Source organism: Botryllus schlosseri, chromosome 2 (assembly GCF_051294905.1).
Source record: "Botryllus schlosseri isolate E-star chromosome 2, Bs_hap1, whole genome shotgun sequence".
Lineage (NCBI taxonomy): Eukaryota > Metazoa > Chordata > Ascidiacea > Stolidobranchia > Styelidae > Botryllus > Botryllus schlosseri.
In genome coordinates, this window is record NC_137237.1 from 4,890,855 (window position 1) to 4,905,607 (window position 14,753).

General features: G+C 42.1%; 1 protein-coding gene across 1 annotated transcript; it reads left to right on the forward strand.

Moving 5' to 3' along the window:
* The first annotated feature begins 2,542 nt into the window (after window positions 1-2,542).
* Window positions 2,543-14,521, forward strand: LOC145433114 (uncharacterized). The gene is made up of 4 exons (XM_080310049.1): window positions 2,543-4,326; window positions 5,557-5,980; window positions 12,111-12,292; window positions 13,009-14,521. The coding sequence occupies exons 1-4, from the start codon at window positions 4,318-4,320 to the stop codon at window positions 13,711-13,713; spliced, it is 1,320 nt and encodes a 439-aa protein (XP_080166175.1). The 5' UTR covers window positions 2,543-4,317; the 3' UTR covers window positions 13,714-14,521.
* Window positions 14,522-14,753: the final 232 nt, after the last annotated feature.

A 14,753-nucleotide genomic window follows, 5' to 3' on the forward strand; every position in this document is an offset into this window, starting at 1 on the left:
AGATACAGCTGATGCAGGGGGTATCTGCGAAAACTTAGGGTTGTTATTACAAGTGTCGACAGCCGCATAATATTCCTTCTACTGCTGCAGATTGGCCACCCATGGATTGAAGAATCAATATTGGGGTTAGCTATACACGGTAGGCCTACTTGCTAGACAACTATCTCTTCGTAAAGCATGGTCTTTTGGAGCGCCCGAAGTCGTTTTGCAGGCTTCTCGGTCTTGGCAGTGGTGGGCCATTGCACGTCAAGGCAATATGCCCATTCGTACCAGCAAATTCTTCATCCATGGAATGATATTACCATGCCGAAGCCGTATCAACTAGTGAGTAATAGTAATAGTGGGCACATAGAATGGCTCACATTGAAAAACAACAACATTATGTTTCAACTGAAATCAATTTTAGCGTTTCAACATGATTTACTAAGCGTTTTTCTGAATTTTTTTCAAATCAGGTCGCGGGCCGCAAAATAGGACCTCGCGGGCCGCATGCGGCCCGCGGGCCGCGTGTTGGAGACCCCTGATCTAGTCGGTGTTTTCTGCCACATACCATGGTTACTTGTCAGGTCTAACATTGTGTCAAGGCAACCTTGTATGCTGGCAGGCTTGAGTAAAGCAATATTATGACACTTTCAAGGTAGTGAGACTGTACTCGTAAGTTAAATCGGTTGGTTTGCTAAACATGATACGCATCCTACACTTCCCGGTGCTAATTGCTCGTGCGATTGTAGGTAGATGTGTCGGAAGCTTGCAAAAGTACGGCGACTCTCGGTGAAGACAAATCTATCGGATTTTCGTTTTCGTGTGAGAGTAATTGGCAGTTTGGTTAAGTTATCCGGCGTTCTGGATGTGACGTCGAGTCGAAGCGGTTGGCAACATATATTCAGCCTTAATTGAGGTTAATTACGTCACTCGGCCAAATTAGTCAGTCTAATTCCGAAAACCCAGGAAAGGACCTCGATATTATTACATACAAGCGAAACGTCGAAGGGATCATAAATTGTCGACTGCAGTAATGGCTGAACTAGTCTGCTATAAGCCCACGGTATATATTGTTGGTTCCAAATGGCTCATTCGACTAAACGCTGCTTTCCTTCGAAACCTGTTGTGGCCCTGTACAATATACTAGCCACAGATGACTGCTATATTACAAATTTCCCTATGGAGCCTTGGATTTCAATTTATATATATTTTCTCATAAAATTTATTCTTAAAAATATTAAGTATGCCAATAAACGTCTCGACATCTCTAAACCGTTCGCATATGCTCACTAAGTATGAATCAATGTAATTGCCACTATGCTTGCCCATAAGATATGCAATGGATCACCAAAAAGTAAGTGAATCAAACAGAACCGGGACTGTCTTTCATGAACTCATCTCATGAACTTTCATGAATATCATCGAATGGTGTGCAGCGAACGTTACGCAAATGCGCATATTTATGGAAACGGTAAATTAAAATTATTTACATGTATTTGTTAATGTATTCTTTATATAGTGATGTATAGATTATCATAACACACTGTAACCAACACAAATTTATCAGACAGTGATACCGCAAGTTTTCACCAGAAAGTTATATTGATGGTTCCAGACGATTATGTCTAGAAAATGATCCAAGACCAAAATTATCTATTTACATTCACAGTCCTTATTATGGTAATGATTAATTCTATAGTGTGGTGCGTTGATTACGTGAATTGGGTAGCGCACTGGATTTAAGTTACACTCGAGATTAACCTATTACATCCACTCAAAGGACAACATTGAATTGGGTCCCGATTTATGAGCTGTGTTTACGGTAATCTACCTTGCCAAAAGTCACTGATATTCTCACTTGTATTCTGTTAACTCCATGATGGATATTGAATGTTCCGGAAAGTTGACGTAAATTAAATCATGACCGCGATCAAATTTACAACTCATACGTGGGCCATGCGCACTACGCATTGACGAATTCCGGATGATTAAGCTGATTTTCATTTGGTTTTTAAACTCCACGCCTTAAACTGGCGCATGATTTGCATTCGCCAGACGCGACAGTTGGGACACTTCCGTGAAAACTCACGTAACGTATTAACGGGATCCATGAGTCAACCGTTTGGGTGTAGTTCGGCCCTTCATTTCTCGAACGATGATTCAAAATGATATCTGTATATGACGGCCGTCAACATCGCGCGCTGAAATCCTTTGAAGATAATGGCGGAGAGTTGTCGGGCGGACAATGTCTTAAGATAAGATCTGCAGCTCGTAAGGTGTCACGACAATTTCTCGTGATGGCAATTGATGATTGCTCTGATATTCGAGGATTCGTGGGCCGCGAAAGTTGCACCGAACGCAATGTTATCGGGAACGACAGGGGAGAATAAGTCTTGAAATTCCCGACAACAGAAAGAAGGGATTTCGTGGCATCATATTTTGACTCTCGCCAGTTGCATGTATATGCATTGTGTAAATACATGGACACGGTCTTAAAAACATCAGTACGATATGAAATTTTGAAAATGAAAATCTGACAGGACTTGAGAATCGCGGACAGAAAGTATCGATCCCAATTCGATCCGGAAACTCGGGCTTCTCCGTCATACACCGCTGGAGAGTATTGAGAGGAATTTTGAATGATATTTCGTTTGATCCGTGACCCGAGGGCACGCAGTGACAAGACAAGTAATCGCAAGTAGCTCGCAACGAGCGCGGGACATGTACGAGAAGAAGAACGAGGAAAAACACTTGAGCCCGGACGAATAAGAAAAATATTGAGAAAACTATTTCAAGTCAAGTACCAATGTTTGATGGAGGATGTAGCATTCTATCATAGGATCCATCTGCACAATTGACGCGGGATGTAAATGAAATTGTTCAATCTCTTTTTCGCCAGAGGGAACGGGATTGGAAAAACAAATAATGACGACGAAACATTAACGAAGTGGGGTGTTAGCTACGGCGTTCTGAGGTGTCTTGTATATGCAACACACGAACGTGCTCAAAGTCTACACATCATGTGTGAAACAGGTGGAGTAGGAAAAATCAGAAATTAAATCGTGCTACCGACGAACAGACGTTATATTCAATAATCCGCGACACAGCAATTGCGCGATAGTTGGAGAATGATGGGATTTGTCAGGTATGCGAACATATGCGGTTGAGCGACACGACGGGTACACCTGCAAGCTTGTCGAGGTGGGATCAAAGTGTTATGAAGTGAGATCTGTTTTGAGATGATGGTATTTACCCCAGCCGACTAAAAATGAGTGCAAAGTGAAGCGAAGTGTAAACGCGCTCCCATTCGGCGTATATTTTACGGTCGTCAGCTTGTGACGAGTGTGAGTGTACAGATGCTGGATGTTATAGCAACAGTTAGTACGGTGTATTCAATTTTTGTAGACTTGGGAGAAAATTGATGCAGGGTATCAGTCAAATATATTTGACAGATTGGTGATATAATGGGTTCAAGAGAATATCGTAGGTACGCAAGCGTGTCCGTGCAGTCAGCATGAACACCGTTTGGTTATCCAATTCCTCTTGCCAGTGACTATATCCATTTTGTAAGGCATATGAATTATGGATGTATTTGATGTTATTACACCGTGTTCTGTGGTTGTAACTAACCTGCGCTAGCGCTTCTTGGGCTAAACTTCCAAGAATCCAAAGTATCTTTTAGGTATCACCTGACAGAAATGAAATCCTATAGAATTGTGATGCAGAGAATGTAAGACTTTGCACAGGAGCGAAGCTCGTGAAGTTTACTTCAGGCAAAAGATCTCAACACGACAGTGTGGAGAGAAGAAACTTTAGAAAGACGGTTACGAGCCGAATCGTATTAGAGGAAGACACGCGATAGCGCCGTGTGCAAATGCGACGCCGTATCAGCTATTCCGAAATACGAATATATCCCTTGCATACGCCCCGCCAAATTTTCTTATTTACACGGCCAAGGTTAACAGCAGAAAATTTGCCGACGCGTTCAGCCATTTTGTTTCAGATGCTCGAGAAAGAAGCAGTGAATCATTCAGCCCTTCAGGCAAATCGCCATTTTTAGATCAGGACGTAGGTGACGCATGAGAGTACTCATAAGATTTTGAATTCGTATGAGAGAGGACATATAGAAATAAACTTATCGACTCTGCAGGTATGAACACAAGCGCTGTTCCGCAACGTCTAAAATGTTTGTTTGTTTTCAGAAATTTTTAGCATTGATACATCTAAGTATACACTCGAATATCGGTTAATTGATATTGTTGTATCGACAGCCAGGTTTCATTTGTGGAAAGAGGAAATACGGAGGGATCCGTGACAGTTTCAATACTCTAAGAAATGGTGATGGTGAGTTTTTTTCCGTAATTAGAAGTTATTGAAACGTAATTTACTATTGCATGTAGCTGAATAAAATTATTGCTTACCGCATAAACAATGTATTCCGACCGCAAGTATAGTGTCTCAATTGAACGCACGGGTAATTGGAAATAAATATAGGCTACGTATGTGCGGGCTGAACGTTGAACGATCTCAGAGCTGGTAATTGCTCGCGGATTCCTGCATTATCATCACAAGCTGCTCATAAATCATGGGTTAATCAAGTGCATATTTCCGATAACGTTACCCGGCGCGTGCTCAATGTTGAACCTAGCAACGTGTACCATATAAAACATGCATCAAATGTAGTTATGCGAATGTGATGCGGTGCATTCTAATATTTTGGGATGTTTCCTTGTTGCGTGCAGTCGCCTCGTAACTTTTATTTATGAGCTTCGGATATCGGAATAAAAAGACGGAGTTTACTGTGTCTGTTCGGCATTGGCGTGTCGTCTGCCCTCATTATTTTGATTAATAACATAATTAGAAATTTTATTGCGATCGCTGTGGTTAACTGCCCAGGAATTTTTAATTGACCATGCCATTACAAGCCGCAAGAAAAGCAAAGTTCGTTACTAATATTGTATGTTGTAGCGATGTCGAGATATGGAATTTGGTAAATAAACAAGATGTTAGATATTATTATCACTAAGGTGAGCATCTTTGTAAACTCAGTGTCGGCACTTTTGATCGTACATAGTACGGTGGTTATCGGTGAGAAAGATACGGCACACTATCCTTCATTGATCATGGAACATTTCCTTTCGCCCGGGGCTATCGCGTCGACAGTTAGAACAAGTGCCTCGCAAGGGGCGGGTCGATCATGTTCCACTGCCGTGTTTGTTTTGACATAGAAACGTCTGATGATTACCATGATTCGCGACGCACAGGTCTTATCAATGTCATCTACTAGTTATACATTCAAAAAAATAAATACTGATCGACCGCAAAGCGGAGATCCAGTTAATGTTAAATTTTCATAGCGACAGTAAACTTCGTTATTGTCATTACTAAGCTCTGTTAGCCATCAATCTTACTACTATTACATTATATTTTGACGCGTACCATGCTTGGTTTTCGAACTACACGTTACAAGTCAGCAAAGGTCAAAAGCTCCTATTAATATCTCCGCGCGGACGCGTCGGCGCACAATACGTAGAGACACTTCACGTGCTTATTGGAAATGCATTGATTTTTCAGCACACCGAGAGTCAAATGAGTGCTTACAGTTACGGCTACGATTCTGGCGCAGCTGCCGCCGCTGCGTCTGGATACTTTGGAAACCCAAGAGGCGCGTCAAGTTTTGGTAACGTCGCAGGAGGATACAATGGGCCGGCGTCGACCTACATGCCACACTACGCCTCATCCCAAAGCATCGCGGGACAAGGACCGCCGATTGGTGCTTCAGCTGGGGGCAGTCCCATCGGGCACGGAGGACCACCGTCTCAAAACCTTCACCACGCTACGGGGTATGCGGGAGGCCCACCGCCTCACTCCCTTGGCTCGCCAAGTGGTGGGGGGTTCCACGGGTTAGCTTATGGCAGCCCCGGACACACTTACGGCAGCATTATGAACCAATATTCCAACTGTGGCGGACTGGGGGATGCGGTTGTACTCCATCAAGGTGCGTTTATGATTATTGTTTTTGAGGATTTGTAAACAGGGTATGGTGATACCTGCATTTGTAGTTTATAGCTGAAATAATATGTTCATACTTATAACCAGATGCTTTTCGAGATGTCACTAATCAATCATCTCTAAATGTAATTCACAGAGATGTCAATGCGACAAAGAGTGGGTTTCATTCACCAATGTACGATCATCTAATTCACAATAGTTTTTATAAGTGTTCAAGGTAATAGCGACATATGGCTAATATTCATGATTCATTACACAGTTGAAATTTTATACAACGCACAAGATATGTGTATTGGATGTTGACAGGCTCAGTTAGTTATAACGTTATGTAAGACAAAAGACGGTGTATCAAGGAATTTTAACGGAAACACGATATGCATATCTATGCAATATAATATATAGTATAATCGGCATACGACGTCCATATCTGATACTAAACCGCACTATACCTCATTAAAACGAGCGGATATTTGTGTTTCAAATTATGAAAACACCTCGCATAAGCGACTAACATTTATAGCCATAGCGTAGACCGCAGTGAATGTATGCCAACCAAAAAATATCACGTACGGGGACACTATGGTGATGTAGTCACACTATCCGGGATCGTAAAGCTGGACATTTATTTTTCTGGGTGTATGATAACTCGTAAATATACAATGTGCACCAGCAAATCTATTTCATCGAAATTATATTTTATACTATTATTTTCACGTATAACTACGTTGGTTACTACTGCCTAATTCATACGTAAAATCTTCTCAAGTAACTGGAAAACTCAATAATCATTTTTATTGTCCGGGCAACCGTTTCGGTGCGTAAAGGATGCAAATTCGCAAAATGCGCCTCCAATCTATGTTTAGGAGGACCTCGATTGGTCATTTCAAAACCAATTTATCACTTCGCGATGTTTAATGTAAAGTCCCGATTTTATATTGACACTCGCGTGTCTATAATTACTATTTACATACGGTCATGAAGATAGCGGAGTATGTCGATGATAATTACAAATCGTAATTATGGATAATACCGCAAATTTGAAGAAAACATTGTTTATTTAATAGTGTCGATCTGGAGAAGCCTTAGTATGATAATGAGATACTTTTGTAAGTGTGATCACCTATAGAGGCGAATTAAACAATTCTTTAAATTGCGCAAATCCCTATCATTTTCGCTACTCATCGTATATTTCACAAAACTATAGGTTGATCACCATATATACCTAGCACTTCGAACACGTCGATTATCCGCGATCCTTTTGACAGAGATACTTTATGGAAATTCCGTACAAAACCGAATGTATTATCTACATACCATGGCCAAGTCTTCATGTTTTTTCGTGTATCGTGTGTAACAACAACTCAGGTTATTTTTTTCACTTTAATATAGAACCGTGATCTTTAAAGTACTTGAGATGTTTCAGTGCCAAGGTTACTCACTACCGATATCTGTCCGTGAGGATTTGTATGTGAACGGCATGTCTCCCAGCAGGCGAAATACAAGTGGATTAATGTGTCTCCTTGAAGTTAGAATGCGTTCGTCTTCAACAGTGATAGTGTATATGTCATGTTAGAAATATAGAAAGACAGTTGCCTCGTCTGATTAATTGCGTCCTTGATACACGTATGGTAACTTGACCTCAAACGCGCCTTGTCTGTCGAATAAGTAAAGAGGCGTGTGGATACTTTTCCAACGAGATATACTGATTCACCTTCCTGTGAATCCGTTTATGGATAAAGCACCTTATCGAGATATACGCTGATAACTATCTGACTGTAACGCTGTATCCCGGAGTCTCATAGTTTGAGGGATTATTTATTGGTACATTTTGCCATTTATTTTAAAAAAAAATACAGAATTGCTCAGTAAATGGTTTGTCCGAAAAATAAGGTATCAATTCCGAATATATTTTCTAATTTAGCTAGCTGATCGATTGGTTTCTAATTTTGGAAATCAATTTCTCTAATGTACCCTACATCACACAAGTGATGTAAATCCAACCCTAACCTACCCCTAACCCGTAATTAACCCACATGCTCATGTGTCGCATGCCAAATTGTCGCATGCCGAAGTCTCGCATGCTGTAATGTCGCATGCTCATATGTCCACGGACCTTTCGTATACAACGATTTTGAGAAAGCATGCATAGGAAAGAGAACTCAACTCAAATCCGAGAAAGTCACTCGTGGGATCGTTTTGATAGTGCTGAATATATATTCTTGCTTTTATCTGAAGCAACGCTCATTACGTGATGACGGCATTCATATAATAATCGGGTGATGAACATTTGAATCACGTAAGTCCGAAAAGCGAGAAAATTGGAAACATCACTTGGCGAACTATGGACGCCAGACTACTCCTTCCTAATTTTAAACTTCATTGTGGCATTGCATTCATTTCAACATCACACTTGTATATGACGTTTATTCATTTTTAAATATGTAAAATAAAATATACAGCTGCGGACTCGTTTACAGCACGGTATACACCATGCCTTCTGCATGCTGTTGGATGAGAAATTATACGTCCTTACTGATATAGGTTCATTCATATGTGTGTCAAGGTCAGGTCATAATTAGTATTCTATAAAGCGGGGTAAAAAGACTTCTCTATACTGATATAGACATGTGGAAGGCCCTGCTTCACACGATATATGCAGAGGAGTGTGTTATTGGTGCGAAATGACCCTCAGTGGAAGCTTCACGACAGTGCATAATGTGTGTCAGCGACATAGCAGCATGCGAACTGTCATCATTGATTTAGTCTTAAATTCATTCCAAATCAGTTAACATATAAAGTCGGACATTTCAGTCATGTGTTGCATTATGAAAATAATTCCAGTGAGATCACGCAGATATGGGGGCTTTGTCCTTAAAAAGGAAGCCGCTTTGAAAAGGCGTTAACGCAAATCCAGTGGCCTCTTTACCTAGATCTGGCGCGGTGCGCTGTGTTCACCGAGGTCGAAACTTTCTTAATTGCTTTAGTAAACAACTATGGCGATGGTTATATACTGATGTGTCCCTATTACTCATTGCAAATTCAGAGGGTGCGCTCGTGCGTTTAACTCATTAATATCACCCCATAAGCACCGCCGTCATTTGATACCACTTCAGCACCCAAACCTTTATCACTTTAGACCTCGGCATAATTTCACAAAGTTCAGAGATTTATGGTTTTACGGAATAAATTTGATGTTGGAGCGTCCGGCTTCTGGATCGATAGTACGGGGATTCAATTGCGGTCCCGGCCAGACCAAAGACTGAATCCCGAAGCTCGTCAAACTGAATCCACGGATTACCCGAATATCGTGGAGAGGGGGAATTTGTTGTTCTGTCTTGATAACTTGACAGCTTCTTCACATCTCCAGCGTCCAAGCACCTCGATGGTGCAGACGAGAATCAAAATGCCTTCCTCATTAGACAATACTGAACACGCGCGCCATGATCGGTCAGCATATATTTGGGCCATGCATCACACGAACATGGTCCTACATGCATAGTCCTCGCCATTATGAAACAAAGTTTCTTGACACGGGATGTACGAGCCACCAACAGGCGCATATGAAGCCTGTGACGCCGTTTAGAGCAAATGCGGAAATATGGTACGTCATTTGCGGTTGGCTGATATGGAAAAGTGAATGATGCGGCGTCTCATTAAATCAATTAAATTACGATACTTGTACGCTATGGTCGAGCTTAATTCGTAACGCCATTTTTCATTGAAATAATTAAGGAGTCCGTCGCTATTGTGACACCGGTATATTTAGGAATTTATCTCAGAGTAAAACACATTGGTGAACTCATGATCTGAATCAGATCCGCGAAAGCGGTATCCAACAAAGGCCTGGTACGAACATGGCCCGTGTTGTACGTCGGCTGCATCGGAATCATAAACAAGATGGATCGCACATAACGTACTTCCGTATAATGCAGGGTGCACATTAACCCGTTAATTCTTTTAAACTGTCGGCATATAACCTCCCCCAGAAGCTACAAACGAATTCAATTCAATCGACGATAGTATATTGAAAATTTCTCGGCACGAATTTGTCATCGTCCGGTAGTTATTGTAACATTCGGTTGACCGTAACGTACAACAAATTCCATTCATGTTTGTTCGAATGTAGCAAAGGATCTGAATGTCGGGGGGATCGATTCCCAAGACAGCAAACTGCAGACATGGGGCGGAAATATTAACAACCAAAATATCATATTTTCCCGTTAATTACTCGTTACTATAACCCGAGATATTTACGATAGCCCCCCACAAAATATTACTATGTGGGTGATTCAGGTCAATAAGCAAGACCCAACGATAATGCTAGCGTGTGAAAGTTGAAATCGCGCTCACAGTCTCAATATAGCGGCGTTCGTGTTACAAATATTCGTCCGGTAATAACAGGTTTATTAAGCTCCGTGACATAGGGATGAGTCCGTTCCTATGACTACACGCTTCCTATACGGGCAGCAACGTACGAGCGAGTGAGTGTAATCCAGTGTCTCTGTCACTTCCATTATGAACTTCGCAGTATTGAAATTATAGAACAACCTGCTCACGTAGGAAGAAACGATCTTTAGTAATGGTAAAGCAGTATGGCGTGAGAACAACTACAACGCCGTCAGAGCGTCCCGCAACGATAATGTAGACGCCCAGGCAAGATTACTAAACCTTGTCAGCCTCGACATAGGTGTGCTCGTGACATATGTGAAAACGCATTCGTTTTGCGTTACATATGCACAAAGATACACGTCCGCCATTTTGAATCGCGTTCCCAAACTCTTCGCGAAATACAGTTGTATTCTATGTTGAGGGTATTTCAATTCAAAACGCTATGCATCCTTGAACTAGTCGAAAATGCGTCATGGCCATCTGTTATTCCCTTTATCCTTTGAGAACCACGATCTGACAGATGATAAATCTCGGGCCTGCATAGATTGCGACAATTTCTCAAATAAGGACATCATGAAAGTCAAATCAATTGTCCTGAAGATGATAGATTTTGAATTGCGTAATGCGTAAGAAAAATTACAGTGTGTTGGTTATCTTCACAAATATCTGGCGGACGAAATTTGATACTTTGATTGCTATTCTTCAGATCGAAGCTATCGGAGTGTAGCAGGTCATAGGACATAATTGCATGTGTGCGCGATTCAAGGGATCCGATGCTGAGAGAGCTGTGTAATTTTCTTCATTGATAACGCTATAAGCTCCGCCGCAGCTCATCAATGACTATTTACACCCCTTGCACAATCTGAGAGCCGGCGTAGTTGATCAAACGCATTTGGCGCAATAATATGTTTTGACGTAGCCTACACCTATTGGCGGATAGATCTCACATATTTTCGATTATCAGAGGAAATGTTCGCCCACGACATAATGGAATTTGGAAATAGACTATAAGCATCCATATATAGTTACATCATTTTTGATCTGGCTGTTTTCGTTTAGCGTTCTGGGGCGTATCGTGATACGTAACTTAAAAAAAGCTCTGAGTGATTTACTTTGTTACTTCATACAGAACGCAGTATTAACGCGATGAAGATTTTGAGTTACTTGACGTGCTTGTGAATTTCATACAGTAAGCGTTTTTAGTGATAGCTACCGTGAACATATTAATGGTAACACAATTGCAGCCTGCACGCGTTCCGAGCGACAACGCCAATTCACATAACCGGTTTCGCATTGCAAAAGTTAAGACGCGCCGATTCGCCGTTGCATTAATCATGAGTCGTATTTAAATTATACATAGAATCCGATACCCGTAATTTTGAGCAACGGCAGCATTTGAACAAATATTTCGTGTCTATCGCTTTGTTCGGATTCGTGACCTATCACGAAACCGATTCCATTTCTTTTACTCCGACTTCTTCCTCGGATGTAACTGGATATATTTCCTAGTACTCTCGTTCGGTCGTTCCGACGCCTGGCACCTATTGCAATATGTCATAACATTGATATTTTATACACTTGAAATTTGATTACGCGTCTCAATTGAAAATTCATGTTTCTTTAATCAAGAACAAAATTAAAAGATAGCCTGGTTGGATATCTAAGAGGTCTCGCCTTACATACATTTCTGATTTCAATCGCGCATTCTACAAGCTCTTCTTTTGCAGACGGAAATCATTTAGGGGGAGATTCGACTATGAAAGGGAAGAAAAAGAAAATGAGGAAGCCAAGAACCATATACTCAAGTCTTCAGTTACAAGCGTTGAATAGGCGTTTTCAACAGACGCAGTACCTGGCATTACCGGAGCGCGCAGAGCTCGCGGCCTCTTTAGGATTGACACAGACTCAGGTAAATAAATACCTTAGCGTCTGATTCCCTAAACGCTTGTTGAGTCATAAACATAACGAGAAGGAATAAGCAACGACCGCGAGACGTTGAAGGGTGGACGTAAAGGATCCCGACGGGTCAATAGTTTACTAAAACATATTATGACCGGGCCGGTGGGTTTGGAGAAAATTCGCGTTTGATGTCATGGAATATTTCAATCAGATGAACCGCAATGTATAAGGCTCATTCATTTCGCTGTCGATAGAACAGGCATAAGCGAATTCCTTCTCACCAAGACCCACAAAGTGGAAACCAAGCGCCGCATCGCTGGTTTTTAAAAATGTAATGAACCAAAATTCATCGCTGTATTGGAAAATCATATGCCCCTATACTTAATTAATATGCGGCGGTGCTAGTCGTCGGAGGGGGTCGGATATTTTGTTGTCTGACATGCTTCGATGGCGATAGTGCACGGCGTAATATACGTGAACGCGTTCACGCTCGAGATCGTATACGAGACAAGGTATATAACGAAGAGTATTCCGACCAAAAATATATCAAAAACTTGCGTCAACAACATATAGATTCTGATGGTTTATGACTTTATGTGACACTTGCATTTGAGCGATAAGTGTGCTTAGAATAAATTTGTTATTCATCGTTCAAGATTGCCTATACAGCAAATAGGCCACTCGATATTTAAACCGTTCCCATCACATTATACCTTGAATTGGCAGGTAAAAATCTGGTTCCAAAACCGACGCTCGAAATTCAAAAAGCTCATGAAACAAGGCCACCAGGACAAGGACAATCCTTTATTATCGTCTTCAAACAATAACGGCAATAACAATTCCGCCAGTCCGGCCTCGATGACTTCGCCTATCATGGAGCCCAATTCTAACGGGGTCGACACGAACGGCAGCAACGGGCAGACCTGGAGTCCAAGTTCTGGCGGAGACCGCTCGCCTCAATCCCAATCCACTTCCGGCATGTCACCCCCTCCGCATGGCATGACCTCTCCGCACACAGTTACTTCAGCGCAGTACGACATGATGTCACCCTCCCAGCATGTGCTTGGCCTACCTCCACCAAACGCGCCTGATACGCCTCACCACCAAGCGATGAAGACAGAAATGTCATCACCAGGCGGACATCCATTACCGCACAGCGCCGGAGTACTGCCGCCATTTTCTATTCCTGCCAACACGCTGGCATCGGTGTCGCAGGCCGACGTGACTTCCTCTGAATCCAGTCACGACCCGTACGCTGCGGTATCTATGCATCATCCGAATTCGATGCACGTCGGGCATCCTCCACTGCCGCATCAGCAACAGGGTATGATGAGTTCTGGGTTCTGGTACGCGGGCGCCGAAGACGGTCAGTCCGCGGCGCAAGCGCTTCAACATAATCCCCAAGGCATGAGGACGCCTTTCTTGAAATGAGCCTCAATTATAAGATTCGAATCAGTCATCGCATAAAGAGAAGCGCGTGGTGGTTCGAATCAGGTGGGAAGCGCCTTTGAACCGAAACGAGACGGTGACGCATTTACGGAACACGACGGGTTGAAGGTCATGATGTAACAAAATGAGTACACTGTGAGAAAACCGCATTCGTTAGATGCGTTGAAAAAGCCGAAACGATCCGCGCGACGCAGGATTAACCACATCGCAAACGGATTCGGACGCAGTGCAAACACACGTACATCGTTTTGGAGTTCCTGTATATAAAGACAAAGGCGAAAGCTTTGTACTAGACGTTTTTATCCTGATTCGAGATGCGCCGACTTTTTTTAACGTGTATCTCACAAAGGCAATTATTTGCACAAAGGTAACTGTGTTACGCGCATTGAAATAGGCTGCAGGTTCTTACCCGCTTCACCTTTCCTATTGCTGACTGGACCAGCTCATAATTATATAGGTGACTGTACTTGTTAAGTTTTATGCACTGAGTTTCCTCGGTGTATATATGCCTTGATATCAATCATCGGTCTGGGACCTGATTTCATTGTTCATTTCATTATTCCTAAATTTCTTATTCGTTTTCTATTTATTTTGATTTTAATTTTATTTCGGCGTTTACCTTCACGATGTTGTTGGATTCTTTCCTCTCAGTGTAGTGAAGAAATGATTTTTGTCTCCTATGACAGAGAACGCACGACAGTGTCGTCATCTATACTTTGACGAGAACCATGAAGTATAATGTCGCTTCTACTTCCCTAATGAGAAATAAATCACAATTCCGCCGTGCCAATTTCGTGCCGTATCAGAGCGATTCCGACAGCGCGGTCGTACGATTCCCAAACTCCAAAACGGAACGTACACCGCGTCTCGCCAGGAAAGGTTCCGGTAAGATAATTGCCAGTAATTGCCGAGTGTGTAGAATAAAATGTGTTGAAAAGTGAACGAGAGGAATTTTAAATACAAGGCACGGAACAGGAAACAGGTGAAACAATCTTAGAAATCCAGATAGGACATCGAGTACG